We start from the raw sequence: 27,671 nt of genomic DNA on the forward strand, positions 1-27,671 counted from the left end.
ATAATTAAAATAAAGTCAACTACTCGTCTCTCTTGATCTTGCATATTTCATAATAAATAATAATTATGCTACAGAAAACAAGCATACTAAATCGCTGTACATTTTAAACTCTGACCTGCTTCTTAAATTGAAGGATTTGGATAGCAGAACAGAATTCTCTCTACCACATTTTCTTCTACAGGCTCAGCTACTGAAACTCCTATGTGAAATACAGATGGGAGTACGGTAGCTTGTCTCTAAAGATGGCCCCCAGTGAACCACATCTGCTTTTCACCTTTCGTGTAGTGCTTCCACAATGAACCCAGGCTGGCCCTAGGAAACCAATAAAGTACGGTAAAAGTGACAGTGAATGGTCTCTAGGCTAGGCCATAGGACAATTGCTCTAAGGGAAGCTGGCAACCATAGAAGAAATCAGACTCCCATGAGACCCTGATGCTGTGAGGAAGCCCAAGCTGGCCATGAAAAAGAAAGTTCACTTTCATCTGTCCCAGCCATCCTAACCCAGGTGCCAAACGTGTGGGTGAAGGGCGACCTTATATACTAAGCCCTGTTGAGTCTTCCAATGACTAGAGCCCCCTCTGTGTGTGACTGCACTCCTATGTGAGACTTCAAAATAGAAACATCCAGGACCACAAGACATAGTCTTTTTAAAGCTAAATTTGGGGTGGTTTGTCACACGGTAAGTAATAAATAACCAAAATGTAGAACTTGGAGAGAAAAGAAAAGATGAGCAATAAAATAGAACAAGATGCTTGAGAGAAATAAAATAAGAAATAAATTATAGAAAAATAAAATGTGTTTAAAGTGAAAAATATTAAGAATTTCCTAGTTGGAACTGAGAGTTGACCTAATAAATTGTACTGGGTATAATATAAAAGGGATTAATTCTCTGTCCTCTAAATTGTTCAAATATGTTATAATATGTCTAAAATAAAACGGTAAATTTACTAAAAGTGAAACAAAGTTTGGAGATAAGTTCATTAAAAACCACCTAAATTAATTATATATACAAACGAATATAAAAATGTTTTCCACCTAAAGTTAACACTTACTCAACATGGTGTCTTCTGTCCTTGCTTTCATCTTTCCATGAATTAAACTGAGAGCAAATGAGCCATTGATCTGGTTGGCGGAGTGAATCAGTGTGGCTTTACATTTCCTACTGTCATCACCTTGTAACAAGAGATAATAGCTAGAGTACTCTCCTTTCACTTCAACATCTGGAACTAGACAAAAAACAATTGTCTTGCTAAGTAAAAATTCAGCATGTAAAAATTCAGCATGCAATATGGCAGAATCATACATTTGACCCACAGGATATAATGACATGTCTATGTTATTTTAAAACAAGCTGTCACCCAATATATTTGGAGCTAGCAGCTATTCATTAACTGAGAAAGATGTTAAAACAGAGAATCATAACAAGTCAACATCAAGCATAAACATTTTACTTTAAAACAACATGTACTCATTCATTAACTTTTGATGTAGCTCATTAGTATTCCGTGATGTTTTTCTTATACAATCACACCCATAATATATCGACTACTATTTCCAGCTTCCATTCTTTAAAGTGGAATAAACTGACCCTTGCAGGCACACACAACTCAACTGGTGGGAGCAGAAGCGTGCTGATGTACTTAAGAGTGACTTTTGCTCTTTGCAGTGGGCACCCATAATGTATTTTACAGAGAGAATGGAGAGTATTCATTAATCTGGCATGCCAGTTATGTGAAGGTCAACTAAGACAGCATCTAGTATATTTTAAAAACAAATCAAGTGAGGGTTATAGTGAAGGTCGAAGAAAAACTGCGAAGCCTCTGAGATTAAAAATTGAAGCAGAGTCCTTTTTGTTGAAGATGGTGAATTGGACATAAGCATTTATTTTCAGCATCTCCTGAAATTCCAAGAAATGAGAATAAAGAGATTTTAAAAATAGCATAAATCTACAAGGACTAATATCTGAGAGAACAGCAGGTAAATTTTGAAAGCAGAAAAGCAGATGAACAATTGGTAACAGACTTCACTCTCTCGACTACTAAGGAAGCTGAGAAAAACAGAGGAGAAAGCTCAGAAGCAAAGTAATTTATACTACAACCCCTGACAAGAGACTCTGGGATGGCCCCAGATGGCAGTGGAAGCAAAACAAACAAGAAATAAGACAGGTTGAAAGTCTCTTTGAGAAGCAGCTCAGTTCCACTTCCTGATTCCTCCTTATTCTATTCAGGCAAACAACTATCCTTTCCCTAGCCCAGAAGCTGTTAATTCTCTGGAAAAAGTAAAGCAAGGTATCTCCAGTCTGGGAAGTACAAAACAGAGCTTAGGGTCAGAGTTGATTATCAGTGGATTAAGTAAATGCTTGTATACAGAATATTGGGAGTCAGATAGAAGAATTAAGCCTTCTTTTAGGAATGTAGTCAGTTATAGAGAAAAGAATCCCAATATTGGGGGTCATCTAATGTGAAGTCATCTAATGTAAAGTAAGGTCTTAAATAGAAACAGACAGCCAAACATTATGGGACCACAAATATGAAAGCCTCAAGTATGAAAGCCAGATGCCAAAATAACAAACAGAAAAAAAAAGAGACTGTAGAGAAACAAAGAATGTGCAGTAAAAATAAACCACAAAAACACAACCAACAAATCAGACCACTAAAATCCTCAGAAAAGATGTTGCATCTATAAAATAAGAACAGAAATGATAAGAACATTAAAAAGAAGCTCATGGAAATTAAAATTAAGAAAGCAGAAATATATATTTCAATTGAAAGGTTAGAAGATAAAGTTCATGAAATCTATCAGAAAGTAAAGTAAAAAGACTAAGAAATGGAAAATAGGAAAGAAAGAGAGGCAGAGAGTGAGATCCAAACAAGGTGGAACAACATCCAAACAGGAATAACAGAAAAGAGACATTAAAAAATGAAGAAAAGGAAGTTATCAATAAAATAATTATAACATTGTCCCCAATAAAAAGACAAGTTTCCAGGCATGCCGAGGGCCAAATACAGGAATAAATACAGACCCAACAAGGAACATCGTCATGAAAACTTAGAAGACTAGGAACAAGTAGATTCTACAAAATTCCAGAGGAAATCTAGGTTTCTTATAAAAAATCAAGAGTAAAAGAATGGCACTAAAATTCTAAACAATATCACTAAAAGTTGGAAGACAATGGAGCAATGACTTCAAAATTCCACTAGAAAAATGTTCTCCAGCCTAGAATGCTAAATTAAAGTGAGAGGGTAGGATAAAAACATTTTTGGGCACAGAGGGTTTCAAAAATTTTCCTCCTATGAGCCCTTTCACAGGAAGATTTTAGAGAATTTTAGAGATTTTTACTCCCACCCAAATGGGGTAGTAAATGAAGAAACAGGAATAATAAAGGATCCAAGGAACCAACAAATGAAATTTCCATGATGATGAAAAGATAGTTTCTGACCCAAAACTATGCAACAAATCTAGAGAGTAAAACCAATCGATTTGAATTAGACAAATCATAAAGATCTGGAAGAGATTTCTTGAATGTACTGTAAGGAGTTTCACAACTGGGAGAAGGCTATGGGGTTGAATACTTTAAAAAAAGTAGAAGAAAAAGAAGAGAAGAATCATTAATTCTAGGTAAAACAAAATACTATACAGGAAAGGAAAATAAGATATGCTACATGGCTCAACTGTGAATACTGATTCTATAAGCTTTAATAACTAAAACAATAAATATCAATCTGAAATTATTATATTATCATTCTGAGAGGATAGGGAAATGAGAAGAATGTATGTCATAAGGACAAAGGAATAAAAGAGAATTCATACTTCCCAGTTTGAACACTTAATACAAAGCTACAGTAATCAAGACAGTGAGGCACTTGCATAAGGATGGATAGACATAATAGAACAGAGTTGACAGTCTAGAAATACACAATTACATTTACAGTCAAGTAGTTTTCAGCAAAGGTATCAAGAAAATTCGATGAAGAACAGTCTTACAAACAAATGATCTTGGGACAACTGGACATTCACATGCAAAAGAATGAAGTTGTCCCCTGCCCTGCTACCCCACAATAAATACAAAAATTAATTCAAAATGGATCACAGACATAAATGTAAAAGCTAAAATGTTAAAACTTTTTGAAGAAAACACAGCATAAATCTTCATCACCATGGATGAAGCAATGGTTTGTTAAATGTGACACCAGAGCACAAGGAATAAAAGAAAAAAATAAAAACTTGGATTTCATCAAAATTAAAAACTTTCATGCTTCAAAGTATACCATCAGAGACTGAGAAATCAACCCGCTATGGACTTTCGTGATAATGATGTGTCAATGGAGGTTCATCAATTGTAACAATTTACCATACCACTCTGGTGCAGGATGTTGGTGATGGGAGATGTTCCATATGTGTGGGGACATGGGCTATTTGAATGTACTTTCCACTCAATTGTGCTATGTACCTAAAGCTCCTCTAAAAATTTATTTATTTTTTTAAAACAAAGCTAACCATATGATAAGGCTACTGGGTAAAAGATCTGAATAAACATTCCACCAAAGATATAGAAGAGTAGCCAATAAGTACGTGAAAAGATGTTCAACTTCATTAGCTAATATGATCATGTAAATCAAAACCACGATACCACTTCATGTCCCTTGGGTAGTTATATCAAAAGTACAGATAATAACAAGTGTTGATGAGGATACTGAGAAACCGGAACCCTCATAAATTTCTGGTGGAAATATAAAATGGTGCAGCCACTTTAGAAAACAGTTTGGCAGCTCCTCAAAAAGTTAAACACTTTGTTATCATATGACCCAGTAATTCTGCTCCTAGGTTATACCCAAAATAATTTTAAACATATGTTCACCAAAAAAGTACATGAATATTCATAGCAGCATTATTTATAATAGCTCAAAACTGTCAACAGCTCAAATGTCCATCAATTGATGTGAATAAATACGATGTGGTATATCCAAATGATAGAGGATTATTCGGCAATAAGAAGGAATGAAGTACTGGTATGTACTACAACACGGATGAACTTGCAAACATTATGCCGCGTGAAAGAAGCCAGTCATTAAAGACCACACACTGTATGATGACATTTATATGAAATGTCCAGAACAAACAAATAGATACAGAAATAGATGGTGGTTGCCTAAGGGCTGGGAGAGGCAGGTGATGGAAAAGGGGAGTAACTACGAATGGGTCTTAAACTGCTTTTGGGGTAGATTAAAATGTCCTAAAAGTGACTGTGGTGATGGCTGCACAGCTTTGTGAATGGACTAAAAACCATGAAATTGTATGCTTTAAATAACTGGTGAATTATATCTCAACAAAGCTCTTTTTTAAAATTTATAATTATCTTAGGAATGTAAGGTTCTGATCAAACAAATAAAGTTCTTAGCATTTTGGGATATATATCTATATACATACACATAAAATATATATTTATATATGTATATATATGTATTTATACAAATAAACATTGAGAAAAAAATCTACTGTAAGTTTATTATAATAGTTTATGCACAGGAGCATACTGTGGGTTAAAGTCTATCCCCCAAAAAAGTACAAAAATAAATTAGCTTGCAATAGAGACATTAATTCTATTCATGAACATCAATTTTAGAAAAGGAATTTAAGTAAAGGTTATTAGAGAGGAAAAACACTGTTGTTACCAGTTGTATTTAAAACTAAGGTCTGCCAAGAGTTACAGTGATCTTAATTCATTTACCAATTTAGCACTTTGCCAACTCAAGTTATGTTTCTCTTCAATCTATGACATCTTTTTCACATTATTTAAATCTCATCACTTTTATGAGCACTTTAATCACTGAAGGCTGTAATTATAAACTTGTTTTCCTCAAAAGAAAAATATTTATTTTAAAGAACTCCCCTAACCATAATGACTATGTAGTCATTTAAAAATGTTTCAGATTTAGCAGGTGTTAGTTGAAGACTTATTAAATAATTTTTATGTAAATACACAGAGTAACAGATTCACAATTAGCATAGTTATTCAATTCTTATAGCTCTTCCTATAGTCATCCTCGTTTTCTAGCCAAGGAATTAAAGCCTTAAGGCACTCATGCTTAATCCTTTTTCTGCCTCAAAGCATCTGAAAAGACTCTTCAGTAACAGCGGCCCACTAGCATAGAGCTGAAAAGAACACATCTAGGACATAGGTTAGGGGTCCCGGATGCTCATCTGAAACACCTGGGCTCTGTTAGCACTTCAAAGGCCTTGGTTTCCCCAGATTTAATTGCTCTCAGGTAGGGTCCACTAGATTTTCTTTTCTGATAACTGTCATGGTGGTTCTAATACGATTTGGTTTTAAGAATCATTGACCTAGGAGGGGGAAGCAAAACCCTGCATTTAGGTCAGGTCTTCAGGTGATTCTTAACAAAAAAAAAAAGTTTTAATGAGGTATAATTTACATATATATGTACGTATGTACATATACATAAAAGTCTAAATTTGATTCATTTAAGGAAATTATACAACTGTGCATCCATCACTTTAATCCAGTTTTGGAAAACTTTCATTATTTCTTTGCAGTCAATCTCCCCTCCTACTCATGGCCTCAGGCAACACTGATTTGCTGTCTCCCTCTGCCTTTTATAAAAATTTCACATAAATGAAATCATGTAAAAATAGTCTTTTAAGCTTGACTTTATAAACTTAGCATATTTAGTTATATCCAGAACTTTCCATGCCTTTTTATTATTGAGGACTATTCCACTGTATAGACAAAACAAACTGCTTATCTAGTCACCAGTTGATGAATATTTGCAGTTTCTAATTCTTAGCTATTACAAATACTGATTTTATAATTAGTTGCTTGCAAGCGTTTGTATTAACATATGTTCTCATTCTTCTGGATAAATACCTAGGAGTGGAAGTATTGGGCTGTGTAGTTAAGTGTAACTGCCAAACTGTTTTCCATAGTAACTGTACCATTTTACATCCCCGCCAATAATGTGTGAGGTTTGCAGTTTCTCCATATCCTCATGAACATTTGATAGTCACTGTTCTCAATAACAGCCATTCTAGTGAGTTTTTATAGAACCGCATTGTGGTTTTAATTTGCATTTCCCTAAAGACTAATGATGTGAGCATCTTTCATGTGCTTTATTAGCTATTCGTGTATCTTTAGTGAAGTGTCTTTCAATGTATTACCCACTTATTAATTGAGTTGTCTCCTTACTATTGAGTTGTAAGAATTTTATACACACAAACACACATAGCTGTTAGCTATATAATTAGTAGTTTTTCTTAGTAGCCTTTAAAATTTTTTAACGGTATTTTTCAAAAAGTAGACAATTTTAATTGTGGTGACTTTATAGATTTCTTTTTTTATAGATCATTCTTTTGGTGTATGTTTTTTACAGAGGTTTTACAGTTTTAGTGCTTACATTTAGATATATGATCCATTTTAAGTTAATTTCTATATGACAGTTATACACACGCACACACATACTTTTTTACAAATGGATATCAATAACACTGAGTTTTCCAATTTACGAACATGGCATCCCTCTCCACTTACTTACACCTCCTTTAATTCTCAGTGATGTTTTGTCATTTTCAGTGCACATGCCTTGCTGTTCTTTCGTTAGTTATAGTCCTCAATATTTTATTCATTGACTTCTGGTCTAATTTCCTTCCTTCTACTTACTTGGATTTAGTCTTCTAGTTTCTTGAGGTTGTTTAGATTATGGATTTTAGATCTTTCTTCCACTCTAAGATAAGCATTTAAATCCTCTTAGTACTGCTTTAGCTGCTTCCCATAAATTTATGTTTTGTTTTTATTTTCATCCAGTTATAACTATTTTATTATTTCCCTGTTGATTTCTTCTTTGACCTGTGGGTTATTTAGCAGTGTGCTATTTAATTTCCAAATATTTAAAGCATTTCTCAGATTTTTGTTGTTCATTTATAATTTAATTCCACTGTAGCTGGAGAACATATTGTGCATTATTTCTATCCTTTTAAATTTACTGAGCCTCATGTAATGGCCTAACATATACATTGTCTCTCCTGAAGAATGTTCTATACATCTTTGAAAAAAATGATTATGTTGTTGAATGCTGTGCTCAGTAAAAGTTAGTACAGTGAAGTTGTTTAATAGTGGTGACTGCTACATCCCTGATACCTAGACTAATAGCCTGAATACAGCAGGCACGCAATAAATGTTTGCTGACTGAGAGAATACTATACTGTCACTGAAATCTCTTTCAAAATCTTTATCAGAGTCCTTTACCTTTTCTTAATATAGAAATTATTGATAGATCAGTCACACTGTGTCATTTTAACCTTATTAGTTTCAGCTCACTATTCTGAAACACTTTTATCATACTGATTTGAGATGAGGTATATGCTTCATCAATTCAAGACATTTCATCAGTTCTTATTAGTCTAGTCCTTTTTAAAATATTTTTATTAGAAGACTTGTCTGTCAACAAAATAAGACATTTTTTTTCCAAGAGTACCTTTAAAATGTTTCCTTTCAAAAGAATTCCATTTTTTTTTTTTCAAATGAGACAACAATAAACTCAGAAAAGTAAAACTGTCATAGATGGCCTATAAATGCCTTCAGACTTGGGTGAGAATTCTGATTTCACCCTGTGACATTAGAGACATTTCTTGATTTCTCCATATCTTACCTTTTCATTTGTAATATAAAGTTAGGCAATGATCAACATCCAATTTTTTGCCAATTTCATAAAACTTCTCTGTGAACATATGGTGAGCCAGGCATTTTTAATTATACAATTGGCTTTACAATACAAGTTTTAAATATAGAAGTCTTTCTTCGGAAATGTAATAGGGTTTAGTCCATTGCATTGGTTCATACAGTTCTTTTGCATTTTTCCCAGTATCATAACAGTTTCTGGGTCTTTCGCCAAAAATCACTTTGAAAAAAATCATTCTTTTACTACTCTTAATTTAAGCACACTTGAATAGGGCATTGTTTTTCTATTTTAGGTCAAACCATATGAAATTGCTGATATTTAATCATTTCTGATATATAAATAAAGCAATAACATGTGATTTAAGCTAATATATATTTATGTATTTTATTCCATCAAGGGATGCTATATTAGACCTAACGAACTGATAAAAACTAGGGCACAAATTTCAGTTCACATTGCATCGATGAAGTCCATTAAAATTCTTTCTTTACTTTTCCAGAAAGCAGTTATTACTATCTGAATAAATATATTTCATCTATTATTTAAAAAATATTTTTGAATATCTAGTATCAGACACTATTCTAGGCACTGAAAATAAAACAATGAATTAAAGTAAAAAATTTCATCTTGTTTCTTCTCACTTCCAGTGAAAGAAACAGACACACTTATTATATTAGCAATAAGTACTAAGAAGAAAAAAATAAAGCTGGGAAGATGATATAATGTCAGAAGAACAGCTTAATTTTAGAAGGTATCTCAAATTAGGTCCTGAATGAGAAAATGACTTCTAAGTAAAGCCACCCCCGCAACTGAGAGACCTAATCACAGGACTATCTGGGGGAAGAACTAAAGCTATTTTCTCCGCTATCATGTAAACCCCATGAGAGCAAGGACTTTTATTCTACGTACTGCTGGTCCAACATATGAAACAGGGCCAAGTATATCATAGGTGTTCAATAAAAATATCTGCTGAAAAACTGAATATTTAATGCATATACAAACAAATATGCATAAATGCTTACATGCACACACTCCTAGTTTTTACCATAGATTTTAGCATAACAACCTTTGGACACCTTGTTTTTTCCATCTAATATCCCTTGGGGATTGTTTCTAGTTGGTTGCTACTAAATACAATGTTATAGTAAGATTTAAATTACTTCTCAATATCTATTTTCAATATTACGCTATAAATTCCAAAAGAGGAATTGCTCATCATTAATCCCCAGATTATAGTAATATGCCAGATATACAGTATCTACTCAATCTTCAAAAAAATGAAGGAAAGGTATAATTGATAGAATGGATGATAAGATCATAAAGGAATAAAATCAGGGAGTAGTTTAAGGAAATAGTATAAAGTTTAATTTGGAACATAGGGAACATGTAGGGCAATAGTAGAGAGCAGCTGGGCATAATTCAGGAGGTTATATGAAAACAGTTTTGATTTCGGAGGCTGATCTGCTAGTTGATACCTGCTTTAGATAGTGAGAAAGGCTGGCTATTGGTAGTGGCACTATGAGTGGCATATGAAGTTTTCTTATGTAAAAGCTTTTAAAATTTTTATAATAGCTAAAACGTGGCTACTCCTTTTATAAAAGGAATCTCATCAATGGGATATATTAAGAATTTCTCCTACAGAAACAGTTATGAGTAGAACAGACTTTATTATCAACTGCCCAATTTGATTTTGTTTCTACTTCTAATATAAAAAAAAAAACAAAACTGTAAAGTGTCCGCTTAATCAGCCCTTTATGATATAGCCTAATTAGCAATCAACAATCTGGCTTAGAAGATTATTATGTGACATATGTCTCATTACTATTCAGAAGTTACCAAAATTAATCCTGAAATTTCAAGTGGTTATAATTTTAAAACCTCAAATTAAGCCACACAGTAAGGTATTTTCTTAGAGTTGTAATGAACTCATAAAACACACACACACACACACACACACAGCTAAATTAAGAATAAGTTCTAAATCAGTAAATTACCTTGGAAAAAGTTACAACAGAAAAAATAAATAATAGGCTGCCCAGAGCACACTCAATTTTAGTTAGGAAATGTTAATGTTCAATTCATTTTAATAAGTTTTAATATATGTAACGTTGAGAAATAGATAAATATTATCCCATGATTTAATGCAGTATAAGTGAAACTGACTCTGATGCAGTACAAGTGAAACTGACCCCAGCAAATCTATTTCTGACTTTGAGCATCTGTCAAAATCATCAGGTAAACATTTATTCCTTGTGAGGCGCTGAGAAGGGTTAAAGCTGCATGTTTTCATGCACTAGCAGTGCAATAATCTGTATTAACAATGTCTCTTCCTCCAGGAAGCCTTCCTGAATTCTTAAGGCTATGTTAGGTCATACACTTCACCTTCACACTGTCGGCTAAACAGATTTATAATGATTTTCCATAGTGCCTTCCTCGTTTGACTATAAATTTCCCAAACAAATAAAAACATGCATGTACTTTCTCAAGTGCAGTGACCCAGTTTGACTTCGCTTTATTTCCTACACTTTGCACCATACTCTTTGTCATGTCATAAATGATATTTGGACGTTGATGTTAACGATTATAACTCTCTAGGGTCTTCTGTCTACCATTAACTAAATCATCTCCTAACTTTTCCTCCACTTATATCTTAAATTCAGGTATCTCTAAGAACCCTGTCCTTAGCGCTCTTCTCCAGGCACGTCTGTATGGGTTTTTTCCAACCACTCCTAAGGCTTCGACTGCTACCTGTATATACCAACGGTAGGCTTTTACTTTAGTGGCTTCCCAGCATTCACACTCTTACATAGTCACCTCTCCCTTGAATCTAGGTCATTCTTGTGAGGAGCTTTAAATAATAGAATACAACAGAAGTGACACTAGGCCAATTCTGGGACTGCCTTAAAAAGTCCTGGCAGCTTTGACTTTGCACATTTTGGAGTCTTGAGGCACCAGGTAAAACTTCCTGCTGCAGAGATCGCATGAAGAAACCACACAAGGAAAGGCTCTGGGACCACACGGAGAGAGAAACACAGCTGTTCTTGCTGTGTCTGGTGAGACGGGTAGAAGACCCTCCCAGCCGAACCTACCTCAGATTGTAGAACTGTGAGCAAACAGTATTTGCTCTTTTAAGCCACTTAACTTTAGGGTAGTTTGTTTTAAAATAGATAAACAAAATAGCTGGTCAACTTGAAATCTAAATCTCCAGCCCTGACCACTCTCTAGAGATATAAATCTAAATTTCAAACTCTATAGATTAAAACGTCCACGTAGATATTATCTGTATTTCAAATTCAACATTAAAATGGATTTCAGTTCCTCACCTATTTCCCATATGTAGGCCACTGATTGTAAAATTGTATTTCTAAGGACACTGGGGTATTTCTAGAGAATTCTTCTAGAACAATCCAGGTAGATATGTCTCGATTCCAATTCTTTAGTCCCATCATATCGTGGGTCACAAAAACTAACTGTAAGCTCAAAAATAATTTAAACAAATTATTGTCCGATTTAGAAAAAGAATTTACACTGAAGCAAACTATAAAGAAACACACTTTAGCTATGTGGCTATGGGCAAGTAACTAAAAATCTGAGCTTCATAATTACCTTATAAAAAACTAAGGTTTGGATTTAAATAATCTGATTATAACAGAAATTAAGGTTTCATTTTTACAATGGAATCTTGACTGTAACAGATTATTAGAGAAGCAACGCAATGTCCTGATTAAGAGCACAGAGCCTGGGTTCAAATCCTTGGAGAAGTTACAGAGCTATTAACTGGTGGAGCCAGTTATAAGAGTTCTCCACTTCAAGATTCTGCCAGTTATAATAGTTCTCCAACTTCTCCAAGCCCCAAATTCATCAGCTGTTAAATGAGCAAAAAATAAGTTTATAGGGCTACTATAAAAATTAAATGGATCAAAATTTCTAAAGTACTTAGAACGCTGTATAGCATATAATTAAGCTGTGAAATAAGTTCTACTAATTTCTTCAGAAAACAGTAATCACAACTTTGTTTTTTAATATACCATATAATAAATTAACCACTTCATTTTTACAAATTGTATTCCTGAACTATCTCTAAGAAATCCATGTTCAATAAAATTAACTATCTAATTAACTAAAAGTTCTGCCTTTAGTTCTGCCTTATTTTTTAATAAGGTTGATATATTTTATGTTACAGTAGGATGTTAGAGATAATAAAAAAATCTTAAAATGATGTGGGTCCTTCTTAATCGGTAGTAATATTTTCTCATAAAGAAATATTATCTCCATTTCGAATTTAAAAAATACATATCTATGTTGTACCATTAAAACCACTTAGAGATTTACTACTTACCACTGATTGTCTTAGGCTTTTTAGCTACATACTCTTTCCATTTTCTTGAGCTGAGTTGGTTGGGAGGTGGAATAAGTATGTTACTGACAGTACATGGCAATACAAAAAGAGCACCAACCTGGATAAAGCAGAAAATATTTTTAGTGACTACACATTGAGAGTAATTCTTAAATAGTATCATCTGGCAATTTTCCACTCATATTTCACCTATAAAACATGCATGTAGTAATGCTCTCTCCCAAAACACCCACTATAAAAACTAAAAAACAAAAACAAAAACAAACAAAAAAAAAAACAGACAATAAAAATAGAGAATGTTCTTCAAAACTATACACATCCCGTTTCCACTGGGTTATCTATCTCCAAAACCTTGTTACTCACGATATTTGCTTCAAGTTCAGGTTATGAATGTAATTTATTTGTATATCTGCAAACTAATGAGAGGCCAGGGATTCTATCATCAAAAGATTCTGTCATACTAAGCCATAATTTTATAACCCTTTGATTAGATAAATTACCATTCTGGCATCAAAATTAGAATAATTTGGAAGGCAATTTCAAAATTTTTGTTCCTAGAAATCAGAGATTTAATGTTAATAGGTATAACGTGCAGAGAAACCATGAATCATACGCCAGATGAACAGCAGCTTCTGACTGATTTATGAGCAAACTCAATTCATTCATCTCTGTATTCCCTGAGCTCGGCATACAGATGTTTATTAAATATTTGTCTCCAAAAAACTACCATAATATATTTAAATTATCAGTTTGACTAAGTACTGAATAAATCAAAGCGCAACTCTGAAAGCGACATTTTGTCAGTTATTTTACAACATAATCTACAAGTCAGCACATCCCAATAAATATCTTTTGAAAAAAAACCAACAAAACTTTGCGGAAATTTAGGCAGAGCATTTGCCAAAGAGCTCAAATCCAACACAAAATCTCTTTTAATTGTCCTACGTAGGCGGGAGGGTTGCATGAGATATGTGATACTAAATACATTAGTGTACTAGTTTTATTGCTATTTATTACTTTTACTGATGTATTCTTAATTAATAGATAAGAAAATAAGTATATTAGAAGAAAAATAAAAATGGTAAAATTAAATATGGTAATTTTTCTTTATTATTATAGTTATAAACTTTTTTAAAATTTAAAGTCAAATTATTCTACATAGTTGAGCATTAGACATTAAAAATAAAAATATTTAGCAATGGAAAATAATTCTTAAGTATAAAATATACATGTGTAATTTTCTAGACACTAAATCCTAGTTCTTCATTCTTACATAAATAAGACTTCATAGTCCCAAATGTATGGCAAAATAGTATGACCCAAAGTGTAGATAAGGCTGTAATGTGAGTTTGTAATGTGAGTTACTAGATCAGGGCCCAGTTAGAGCTTAACAATTACATAATTGTTATAATTATAGTTACAGCTTACCAATTCAGAGATGCTAAATGCAGTTCAATGTATAACTTATAGCCTGATATAAATGTGTCCTGATCCACTACAGCCAAAGATGTGACCACATTTTTGAGATAGACTATTTTTTATTAAGCATTTGCTACCAATATGAAAATAAATATTTCTAAATCCTATAAGCTATAATTCCCTATAAAATAAATTTGTCAGTTGTTTATAGGGCAGTCATACAAACTTGGATTGTAATAACTTGTTCTTACACACTAATCATTAGGGAGACTCTGAGAGACTTGAGAATGATCCTTTTAGGTTATCATTCTACCTCTAGAATTTAAAGCCAAATAACATTTCAAATCTGAATTTCAATACCTCGATTCAATCTTTTCAGTAGGCACTCACCCCAAACGAGCAGGCACCACGGCAATCATGTTTCTAGTCCTGCAAATTCTCCTCTTTCAAAAAAATATTTCCTGGTCATCTGATTAGTAGATATCACGGTTCCCTAACACTCCTATCTTGTCTAATCTAAGAAAATAAGCTTTACTCTAAAAGACTTTTATTTTTATTCGAAGATAATCACACATTTTTTCTGGTTAAGCTCCAAAATTGACATAGGATCACAGAAATCCCTAGAATCTAAGCACTATGAAAACTTCCCCAGGGGAGACCTTGTCCACGTTATTTCCTCCTGAAATAAGCACCTGGTATATAGCAGGAAGTCCCCCACCCACACACACACACACACAATTAATGTTTAATAAATAAACCAAGTTATAAAACAGCAGAATTATTTCAAGGAATGAGCATGCAATTCAAAACTATGTTTTTCCAAAAGTGTAAGAGACTAAGTAAATGAAAACGAATTGCTTCACAGAGATATATTAGCTAAATTACATAATGCATGTTTCTAAAAATTATCTCTTTTGCTGCATTAAAGTAGAAACATATACAAAGTTCCATTTATTTGTCCCTTACTGATTAAGTATATCCTATTTTACAGCAATTGTCCAAGAAGCATAAAAATGACAATCTTAATACAAAAAATTTAAAACAATTGAAAATACAATATTAAAGCTATCAATACTTTAGCTAGCTTCTAGGATTAGTGTTGCCTGTCTTCAATCACTAAATGGATGAAGGTTTTTTTTTAATTCTTAGTGATTTTTGTCTTGTGGTCTTTTTTTTAAACTACGGTACTTCACAAGACTTCTGTGTACACATTTCTGTAGAGATGTATCATCTTACTAGTCTGTGTTTAAAGTAGGCCCTCTACCTGATCATCCTATTTCGGTCTGCTTATTTTCTTCATTGTTCTCATGATTTATTTTCTATTTTTTCTACCAAAATGTAAGTTCCACGAGATAGTCTTCATCTATACAATCTATCCATGGGTCCCTAAAATCTAGTGCAGTGCTTGGCACAGAGTAGGACATATGTTGGATAAATAAAAAAAGATAAAATTTAAAATTTCAACATTTAATATGCTAGGTATTCTATAGAGGATGAAAACACAGGTTAATATTATACTTCAGGCTGTTCTTTCAAAAGCCCTTTCATCAAATAAATAGTGCACAATTCAAAAACGATTTCATAGATAAAAGAGGTTGAAAGCCAAAATTTTATGTTACCATATAGTCAAGCATCTTAAGGCCAAAATCATATTTCCCTTATCAATTTTTTCAAGGAATTATAACCAAGATTTGATTATAGCGCTATGGGGGAACTGTAATTATAATAATCATTTTTCTCCCAGCAGAATTGTTTGATAACAGTATTTTGTTGTTAAAACAATAAGAAAATGTTATGTAAATATTGCCAATAAATATTTTGTGCACTAAAAGTTGTTTTCATAGAACACAGCAGTTGAACAAATAAGCAGGAAGAAAAGCACTTTTAGTTTTCCTATTAAAAACTACACTTAACTTTGGATAGATGATGTCACTTAAAACTCTTTATGTTGTAGTTAAAAATTTTTTAAATATACCAATTTATCCAATCATTATATATGTGTGTATGTGTGTGCGATATATACTGAAATAGCTACAAATCTCCTAAACGCTATCAGAATTAAGAAAGAAAAATTGAAAACTTACAAATGATAATTCAGTGAAGCTTTAGAAAGTTTTCTCACTTGCACCCACCTGTCCTACCACGAAATGGATAATGTAGATATATGACTATCTTCTCTCAGAATTGAAATCAGATGTTGAAGGAATAGGTTAACAATAATCTAATGTGCCCTAAAATTTTAAATTTTTAACGCAATTACCAGTCATGAAGCTTATTTTTTTAAATCTATTGTAAAAAACAAAACACTACTTCAGGTTTACAGAGGACTTTGGGGTTACTAGGAAAAGTTCAAGGTATCTTAATATAAATGAGGACTAAAATCATGCTATATTAAAGAAACCAAATCATCGTGCAAAATAGATTCGCAGACTACATTCCCTTGTCTCACACATTCTTAAATATTAAATTAAAACAAAACCAAAAAAACCTTCTCTACCTTGCCACACAGAGAAGAAATCTGCTCCAACAGCAACATGGAATTCTTCTTGGTACTGTTTTTAGTCATTCCTCTGTACTGATGAGTTAAAGAAATGATGGAATAGTAACTGTGAGAGAATTCTACTTCCTAATGTAAGTGGTTCTCCAATTCACGAGGTGCTTAAAGTGTTTAAAATTTTAACTGTAGCAATTCACAATTACTCCTTTATTTAAGGATAATTATTTTTCTGATTCTGAAAATACACCAAGAAATAGTATGACTATGAATAGCATTACTATAAACTATCAGAACAAGAGGTTTATAAAATCGTAACTTCTAAACAAAAATTCAAGAACATCATGCCAGTGTTCCATTTCCAGCCAACAATATCTTTTTATACAAAGTGTTCTGTTCTTAGATGTATTTCTAAAAATTCTTAGATATATTTTCTTAAGAGAGTTTTAAGTATATTGAGTATGTGCAGATATGTGATAGCATTTATATCTACTTAAGTATATAAAAAGATACAGTGAACAGACATATCCATCCTGATGGCAAGAGAAACATCTGAACGTTCAGGAATATATAAATTACTGCTTTTCTCCACATATTCCTAATATTCTCCCTCCTCTCTAGCCCATAATCAATAAGTAGCAATACCAGGAAATCTGCCTAGTCCAGAAGTATAAATATAGTACTCGAGGGAGATGTTTTCTTACAAGTTGTAGAACTTCTCTTTACACAATTGAAAAGAAAAATATACTGAATATTATTTAAAAAAAAAAAAGATGGTTAAACATTTACATGTGGAGTGGTACCAGGAAACACTCCACCTGACACAGAAAATGTAATCTTACATGAAGATGTAAATGAAAGGATACAATTCAAATTCAATGTCTGACATATAGCAGGAAGGTAGATCTGATAATTTTATCATCTGCACAAATTCTAATGCAGGGCCGTAATAGTGGAAAATCTAGAAAAGAAATTGAAATTATGCAATATTTCAAAACACTATAAATAAAGTCAAAGTGAACAAATTAATGATTAGGGTTTAAAACTTTAAAATGAATATTAAAAAGCAGGTATTTACACATTATGTAAACCAAACATTTAATCCTCTATAGCATACAAAGGCTTCTTCCCGTTCATTTCTACTTCTCAGAGTAGAGACAAGGAGATTTCTTAGTAACTGAAAAAAGTTTTAACAGGAAGAAAATGAGTGCTATAGAAAGAGGCAATCAACAAAGAACAAGAGTTCTCAACCTTCAATGTTTATCTTCAGCAAGACAGACATGTGACCCAAGAGAACTAGTGAAGCCAAGAGTGCTTATTAACAGAGAAGTTCCACTCAGAGAAATAAAATTGCAGTATTTCTTTGGGTAGAGCCAAAAACTAAATTCAGAGTGAGCTAATGAAGAACAGGTACTTTAAGAGTTGGTGCTGGAGTGCTTCACAAGATGGGCAAAGAAAAGGGAACACATCATGAGGAAATTACACGGAGTTTTAAACACAGAAAGCTGAGTAATTTCACCATATGAATGAGTAGGAGTGAGAGAGAGGGAGGGAGGCAGAGAAGGGGAGAGAGAAAGAAGGAGAGAGAGACTTCCATTTATTGAAGAGGTTGTGCATTAAGATTCTTTTCAATAGCAGCAAAAATTAGATACATTATTCATACTTAAATGGTGTACTATCAAAGATGAGAAGTTGAGGTCATCGATTTTATGTTTCGAATCTTTACAAAAAAATGTAATAGTCCTGTGAAAGATGGCCATGGTAAGTTACTTAAAGTAAGCAATTCTGAACAACTACTGGGAAATGTGTTTGTACTAGAAATATGTCCTTTTTTATACTACCTGTTGATCAGAAAATATTATCCATCAATTGGACATCATTACCTATTATGTTTTGCACATTCTTGAATTAGATCTTTTAAAGTGAATTTCTAAAGTGATTCTATATAAATACCTCTTGTTATGTTAGTTTTCCAATGTAAAAAATCCAATTAAATTCTTTTTATTTATTATACTTTATAGTTACTTGCATTTTAAGAATAAATCTATGGCAATATGGAACAAGAACTTTTTAAAATTATAAATGAAGCATATATCAGGTACTGTATCAGATGCTAATCTCTCACTTCATTTACCCTCATAATAACTTTGTAAGATAAGTGTGTTATTATTGTCTCCATTTCACAAATCAGTTAATCAATCTACCTAAGGTTACAATATTGCATAGGTACAGAGTCTGGTTTCAAACCAGGTCTACCCAATCAAAGCCTGTTCTCTTTCCACTAGATCATACTCTCTCCAAACTGAGTCTTAGAAAGGTCACATAACAAAGTCCAAGACAAAGATAGTTTCAGGTCTGTAATGATCTAAAGGTATGATCATTTCATTTAAAAAAAATTTTTTTTTAAATCTAAACCATTTTGCCAACATTCAATGCTGACAACACAGTACAGTGTAAGCCTTTATTACAATTATAATAAAATTTTTCGAGTGAGCACCCTTAAGCATATATATTAGTAAATGTTAATTGAAGGTTCAAACATATCTCAGAAACAAAAATGTGTACAAACAGATAGTTGCAAAAATAATTAAACATAGATTAATTACCTTTGGCAAAATAGTCTTATCCTTTGATGGTATTATCTTTTTGTCAAGAAAGCAAGTATTTAAGTTAGACGCACTAAAATTCTTAGGTGTGACTCCCTTTAAACAAAATTCAGGAAAACTAATTTCAAATCCAAACTGAAAAGAAACCAAGAGAACATCATTACAGACATGAATAAAGCTACAAAGATTAATACATGTTATTGCAATGTAAAAGTAGAGAGAAAAACCCTCTGTAAAGTTATCTTCTTTTCCTTAGCTCAAAATGTGGGTCTTCCATTTATGTACACAGCCTTCTTACTTCAACTTACACATGAATTTTTCATGAAAAGCTCTCTTTGGCCCTTTACCAGCCCACAAGAGTATACCAAGCTCATTCTATGCAACCACAGAACCAAACAACCTCCTTTACACATACTTGTTCAATACCTGGCTTCCTACCAGTCTGGAAGTTCTGCAAGAACAGAACTTGTTCATGCAACAACAGAAGCTGTTGATGAAAAGATTAATTCCTGCAGAAGTCATTACAGCAGGGGTGCTAACAATAGCAACGGGAATGACAATGATAGCTAAGACTTATTGAGTGGTTACTTTGTGCTTGAAATAATTGAATCTTCATAAAAATCTCTGAGATAGGAACTACTATTATTCCTATCTTACAGGTGAAGACAACTGTTACACCAAAAGGCTAAATATTACACAACATGCCACATGACACTAGCAAGAAATAGAGTTGGGATTTGAATGCAGGCAATCTAACTCCAGAATCTATGTTTTTATCACTACAACACTTCCAGGCTAAAATCAACTCTCCGTGAATAAAAAAAAAAAGTGATTTCGAGTTTTAAATGCATACTATGGAGATACAGACATTTAATTTCCTATTCAGAAAAGAATAAGAGAATCACATGAAAAGAACTCGCCACTATTTGTTTGTATATACGCAGAAAACATACAAAAGCAATTCTCCTAGGTAATTGTATGTTGTACTCTTCCAGTAGCTACATGGTGTATTTACATTAAAACCACTGTAGAAAAGTTTACCTGTAGATTTTACCTTCCAAAGATAGGGAAGAGACAGGATTTAAATCAATAAGAAAGACCCAGCCACATTAATTCCTATTGTCTTTTTAGAGGTTTTATTACACCATTATTAAGTGTGACTTGAAAAAGGAAAAAGTCTAGTCATCAGTGCAATAAACCCTTAATAGGAACATAAGGGCCACTCATGCTCCCGTGTCGCCCTGAAAAAATATCAAGGAACCTGGTTTTAGTTTTTCTACGTACAAAAATACATGAAATTCTAGGAACACTTATTTCTACATGGACACACCTTATAAAAACCACCAAATGTTCATTCATAGTAAGAGAACAAAGAGAACTGGAACCTCAGAGAAACTGAAGACCAGAGGGGTCCAACTAATCTAATATTCTCATCTTTGTAGTTGAGAAATCTGGGGTCTAGCAAGGTTAAAAACAATTGTTCAACATGAGAGAACTGATGAGTAGAGGGCAGAGGTCACCTACAGTGGTATTACAGGTAAGAGAATGTGTTCCAAGCAGTTTTCCTACACACGTAATAATATGAAGCAGCTTGGATAAACAACATGAACTCAACTGATGCCAAATTCTATGTTTTAAAAGAATATTACATTCTAGATCTGCAGTGTCCAAAACATAATCACAGTGACTAAAGTAAAATAAATTTAATTAAAATTAATTAAAATAAAATAAAGTTAAAAATTCAGTTCTTTGGGTGAAATAGTCACATACAAAGTGTTCACTAGCAATCTGAGGCTAGCGGGCTATTTATTGTATTAGTACATATGTGGAACATTTCCATTATCACAGAAAGTTCTATGTCCAAAGTGCTATTCTAAAACATCTTTATATGGTACACTTTCATCAAGATTCGTTTAAACGATCTGTGTAGTAAATAAAGTTGAAAGGCATGCTTTGAAAACTATAACTGGGAAAGCCACTTACCTTTCTTTCCCATATCTGAATCTTTCCCCTCCATAACTCCTTTGAATCGATAGCATTTCCAAGGTCTTCTAAAGATACAACATTAGCAGAAAGGTATTCTGCAATTTTCTGACAATTTCTATAAATAAAAGTTATGATAATTAAATATAGGATTTATATTTTACCTAGATTTAAAGCTTATAGTTAATTATGAGCCTAATAGGCAAAACATGCAAATTTTATATCGCTGCTTTTACCTACTTTTAAAAATTTTATAGAATACCCAACTAAGTCAACGTAAGTTGCTATCACGTGTTCATTTAACCCCAACATCCCCATGAATTAAGAGTAAATTACCTTTAATACTACAGATGAAGAAATAGACTTTCCTCTGACTATTTATTGGTTTAAGTGTGTCAGAGACACACCACACAAACACAGAAATTCAATGCGATTCCTTATCTTAAAAAAGAGAACCGACCTCCTAAATTGCTTCCATACATCTCTGTATGGAAATCCATATGCACTTATCACAGACTATCATGGCTATTAGCATTCCTGTTTCTCTCTTACTTCGATGATAAAGATCAAATCTCACTCTCTTAATTCACCAGGATCTGCTGCTGTGCTCGGCATGAAATTAGTGCTCAATAAACACTTGTTGAATGAAAAATATTATAAAGTTAATAAATACAATTTGAACACTTATTTAATAATCAATTTAATAATCAAACTGATAAACAATTGATTCTTACTAAAATGTCATAAAATACAACAGTATATATTTATTTCTACATGGCACACAAAACAAAAAAAAATGAATATGATATTACAGATCCAGTGTATACACCTATCTATCCACGGTATTCATCACGGTGCTCAATGGACAATATAAGCCTATTTAAAAGCATATAGTGTGTTTGTAGAATGCTCAATAACAGTTATAAAGAGCACTGATAATATTTACTAAAAACTTCAACATCTCATAAATATAAGTATAAAATAGAAAAATCTAGATTCCTCTCAATAGATAAATCTCCAATCACAGTATAATTTAAAAACTATCTTGTCACAGTAAAATTTTTTCAAATGCCGAGTCTGCTAAAAACAGGATAGCATATTATAAAAACAAAAACCGTAGTCGAATATGAACAAAGATGCTTACATTTCACAGTGATTTCCTGCTATAGTAATTTTTGCTGAATACCATTCCTTTAAATGTTTTAATGCTCCAACAGTAGGTAAACAGTCTTTTAATTTAGGAAGATCTTTGTCAGGGGGCAGCAGTATTATATCTATCATTGCTCTACCTAGAAAGAGAAAAAGGCATTTTTGTATTTTTTTTAAATGTCAGATCTGAAATGTCTCAAAATAGTACCCTGAACAACTGAATTTTATCTTTATCTAGAAGATAAAGGAGAATTTTAACTTTAATTTCTGAAATTCTTCAAAACAATATGCATCTTTAGGAGCTCAAAAATTTATAATGTTCATCATTTGATTTAAAGCCATGGTGTCTTGAAAGAGCTAGCATATGCCAGAAAACAATGAGCTATATCACAATTACTTGTCAATTATGCACCAGTGGTTGATTACACACATTGCTCTTGAGAACATCGATGCTATTGTTGAACTGAACAGAAAAAAAAAAAACTGTGCAATTTATTTACATTTTTCTATACTTAACTTTGTTATACAAAAGGGAATGAATTAGTAAAAATTATAATGTTCAAACAAATTATTTCTCTTTTTAAAGCACAAACACTCAGAAAACTCAATTATACTGATATCATTAGTTCCTGAGAAAGGATAACTTCATGAAACTTTAAATTTTATAAAATTGTAAATTCACAATTATTATAAATTCACAATTGTTATAAATTCACAATTATAAATTGTTCTGAAGAACCAGAACAATCAAAATAAAACAGAAACCAAATAAAAATTTGATAATGAAAGTATTATAATTTGCCAAAATAGCAACTGTATATTTGCAGGACATATTTTAAACTTGACACATTTTATTTAAAAACTGACATTTTTATCTCTGTATTCAGTTATTTCCATGTGAGATCTTTTATACTAAAATATGATCTTGAATATAAAGATTAGACTGTGAGCTCTAGAGTCTTTCCTGGTAATCACATATGCTTTACTCACCACTGTATACTTAGCTCCTAGTACAAATGCATGACATACAAAACACAACAAATATCTGCTTAATAAATGACCTTCAATAATGAAAATATTCAAAGAAAGCTCTTCGAAAGTATTTGTAGATGCCAAATTGTACCAAGCTATAGATTCTACCTACTTCATAAACATGAAGAAAGATGAATTTAAGACAAGAAGAACAGTTTTAAGACTGGTATGATGCAGTATTCACAAAATATGTTTTCTGTTATAGGAAAAAAAAAATAGGTTCTGTTTAAAAAAGGCTGAGTAAAGGCTTCAATCGCTACACAATTTTTATATTTGACAACATGTATAGTGACTTCACAGAGCAAAAGAATATTATCCAAATTATCTAGATTAAGAAATTATTTTTCATTTTGAATTTCAAAGTTAAAAGTGACAACCCAAGCATAAAGACTGAATTTATCATCATTCACAGAAAGTATAAGATACAAATTATTAAAAGCAGTCATAATATATTACCAGGAGCAGGAAGTTTGTCTGATAGCTGATGCAAATTTTCTGCAGATTCTTCATACAGACTAAAATAAAAGGATAAGTTAGAAAAAAAGAAACCTACATACACATTACATCTAATCATAAAGGCAATATTAATGGATCGATGTGCCAGACGTTAAGTATGTTACATGCACTATCTTATCTAATCCTCATGACAATCCATGATACTACCATAATATTATCACAGTTCTCATTTTAAATAATTTTCTTAAAATTACATAATTAGTAAGTGTGGAAGCCAGGATTAAAACCCTGAGTTCAAATTCTCAGTCATACCCCAAAACAAAAAAAAAAAACATAGAAAAACTCCCTAAATTATATCTAGTATATTAAATATAAATAATAACTAATAGACCAAGCATCCTAAAAGGTATTGCTAAGTGTTTAATAAAGGATACTGCTTTTCTCTGAATGGCACATAACAGCCTTGATGGGAATATAAGATGCTCTCCTCCAATTCTTCAAAATCTATTACTTTTATCTATATGATGAATTCTTTTTTTCTCAAAGTAGTTTACTATATAACATAAAGGTACTTAAGCCATTTATTATAAAATCATCATTGTCTAAAAAGCTTGAAGCATCTTATGGTATAGTTTTCAAGCTCCCTCTTGTGGAAATAATTATTAGATCGCTTACTAAAATTACTTTTACACTCATCTTTTAATAGTGGTGGGAAAACATATAAAATAATACAAGCTGTAAGGCTGGACGGCACCTTGAAAATCATCTAAAAGGATTTCAACAACTATATAGATGAAAAAACAAAAAACCAGAGAAGTTAGGTGACCAGCCCAAGATCATATAACTACAGATCACCTCTACTGGCCCTGGCTCAATATTTTTCCACCATTCTACATCTCCCTTCATTAATCAGTACAAATATATATGATTTGAAAATGGGAAAATTGAACTTTTTAGGTCTTTAGCAATTTATAGAATTATTATAATATATGAATGTTAAAACAAACAAGTGATTTGTTATGAAATATTATGGAAGACTAAAATTAAAGGTATTAATTATGAGTCAGAGATTGGATATTTCATGAAGAAAAAAATTATCACAATTTATATCACCTGGATCAATATATACATTGTACCATAATTCAAAAAACTTAAAAGTGAATCAGTCATTTATATAATCCTCAAAAACCTTACAGATTTCAAAGGTGTCTGAAATGCTAAGAATACATATAAATTGAAAAAAATCATATACTTCAGCTTCAAATAGCAAAATGAAAATGACACTTTGGTTTGAACGTCAGCTATTAACCTTAAATAAAGTTTCTAGTCAAGCTCTTAAAATATAAATCAGACAGAATTTATCTTTAATAAAGTGACATATTAATTAAAATACCATTTTTTTATGATTCCTACAATTACGTAAGCTTAAGTTTAATATTTTGATACCAATTTTTGCACTTTAAATAATTTTATTCAAATAAAAGGCCCAAACTGCCTAATGGCTTCCAAAATGGAGAGCTGAAATTTCAATTAACTAAAATTACCTTACTATAGCTAAAAATCTAATTTTTATTCTATAGCTAAAATACTATCCAATGTTAAATATTTAAAGATATTATAAAAAGCATATAAGCATACTCAGCCAAAGATAATGATTCCCTGCTACTATCTTCATCCTCAAAACACTCCACAGCACTTAAACATTCTTCGATATTTCTTTGAAGAATATCTTCAATTTCATCTTTTTCCACACCAAAATGTATCTCTTCCCAGTCTGAACTACAAAACTAATATATCGAAAGACTGCATTAAATGATGAGTTCATGGAATTATTTATATTAACAAAGACATTCATGAATGATTATTTTTTTATTTATATTACCTGATAAATTCTACATATGGCCTGCACTGCAAAGAACCACTTCTTGGAACCAGGTATACCGCCTACTGAACAGGCTTGAAAACAAAGTCACACTTATTAGAAGAAAAGCATATCATACATAAGATGTTATAGCATCTTATATATACTTAGAAAAATATATAATTTTGATATTTTATATAGTTTTTCGAGTTTTATACATATATAGACATACATTATAGAGACAGATCTTTTAAGAATCTCTATTACAAATCTAAACAGAACAATCTGCCAAAACAGCAAAATTATTCACTCGCCATGAATACTGTGGTCTAGTTCATCACAGCTCAAAATCCATATTATTAATTTGTCATTTCAAACACTAAAATCTACCACAAAGATGTTGAAAAATACACACACTCAATTACTACTGAGTCACACAAAACCATGCAAGTCATTTCAGTGACAACGATTCTCTCTTCAAAGACTGTGAAGGTCTGGTTTGGCCTGGCTAAAAAGGGAGGAGGAATTATAGAGTAACTATAACCTATGATAAGGAAGATGCCCTTCTTGGAGACTAGAATATCACACTAGGATACGAAATTAAGGGTCACCCCAGGGTGCGCGTCAAAGAATCACGAATAATTTAGAGCAATGCTTAGAAATTAGATTCAAAGGAGGGAGAAGGAAAAATGTGGTAACAGAGGCTTAACTTATGGAAGCTAACTTATGCCTCTTAACACTTTCTGCCAACAATCTCAGCAGAAGACTTTACCTCTCATTTCCTTAAGAAAATAGAAACCATTTTAGGTAGTAATTCCCATAACATTCTATCAACAAATATATGTCCCTACTTGCATTCCCATTAAGCCTTTCCTCTTTCCTTCCTGTTAACAGGTCAGAGGCACTGCCCTTCTAATTCAAGGTCATCCTTCAAACTTACATTGAGAGCCCAGGCCACCGATTATATTTCTTGTATCTTCAATTTCTGCCCATTTGTCAGTTCCTTCCTATTAGCATTTAAATTTGCACGCCTATCTCTCAAATTTTTTTTAGAAGGATCTTCTTTAAATTCACCTCCCTTTTCCAGTTACTTCTTTCTTTTCTCTTCTTCAAGGATAAACTTTCTGAAAACACTGTCTATATTTGACTGTCTTTACTGATTTCTTCATCACCTTTTCTACTTCCCACCAAATCCATTTCAATTTGTCTTTTTGTTTACAATCTGCCACTGAAACTAAACTCTCTGAAGTAGCCAATAACTAACATGTTACTAATTCTAAGACTTTTTAGTTCTGTTGTTACCTGACATCTCAAAATAAGAGGAAGAAAGGAAGCAAAAATGACACATTTGACTACTTTCTCTTTAAAATACTTGGCTTCTGTGGAATCTATCTTTCTGGTCACTCCTTTTCCTTCCTTTAAAAACTGGTATTCAGTTCCTTTAAATACGGGATTCACTTTGAGATTTTCTGCTCTCCTCAGTATCCATAAGCAATCCCATTCCTTCTCATGGCTTGAACCAACATCTATGTATTGATGATTCTGTATCCTGCATCTCCAGCCCTACTCTGCCTTTTGACTTCCAGACACTGTGCAGCCACATTTTACAAACCATTTTCGCTTT

At 32.3% G+C, this 27,671-nt stretch overlaps 1 protein-coding gene across 2 annotated transcripts in view; it reads right to left on the reverse strand.

Annotated features, from left to right (window-relative positions):
- The window catches only part of MTBP (MDM2 binding protein), a 59,164-nt gene extending 32,944 nt beyond the window's left edge, over positions 1-26,220 (reverse strand). For both annotated transcript variants that reach the window (XM_039853701.1, XM_039853700.1), the window contains exons 1-10: positions 26,069-26,220; positions 25,825-25,973; positions 24,187-24,245; positions 22,694-22,838; positions 21,550-21,667; positions 19,567-19,701; positions 17,827-17,921; positions 16,964-17,036; positions 13,030-13,147; positions 1,053-1,226 (exon numbers count right to left, since the gene is read on the reverse strand). In XM_039853701.1, the coding sequence (XP_039709635.1) occupies positions 1,053-1,226; positions 13,030-13,147; positions 16,964-17,036; positions 17,827-17,921; positions 19,567-19,701; positions 21,550-21,667; positions 22,694-22,830 (850 nt within the window). In that variant the 5' untranslated portion in view covers positions 22,831-22,838; positions 24,187-24,245; positions 25,825-25,973; positions 26,069-26,220. The remainder of the gene's footprint in view (positions 1-1,052; positions 1,227-13,029; positions 13,148-16,963; positions 17,037-17,826; positions 17,922-19,566; positions 19,702-21,549; positions 21,668-22,693; positions 22,839-24,186; positions 24,246-25,824; positions 25,974-26,068) is intronic.
- Between the last annotated feature and the right edge of the window lie 1,451 nt (positions 26,221-27,671).

This window comes from Pteropus medius, unplaced genomic scaffold (assembly GCF_902729225.1).
Source record: "Pteropus medius unplaced genomic scaffold, Ma_sr-lr_union100, whole genome shotgun sequence".
NCBI classification, from domain to species: domain Eukaryota; kingdom Metazoa; phylum Chordata; class Mammalia; order Chiroptera; family Pteropodidae; genus Pteropus; species Pteropus medius.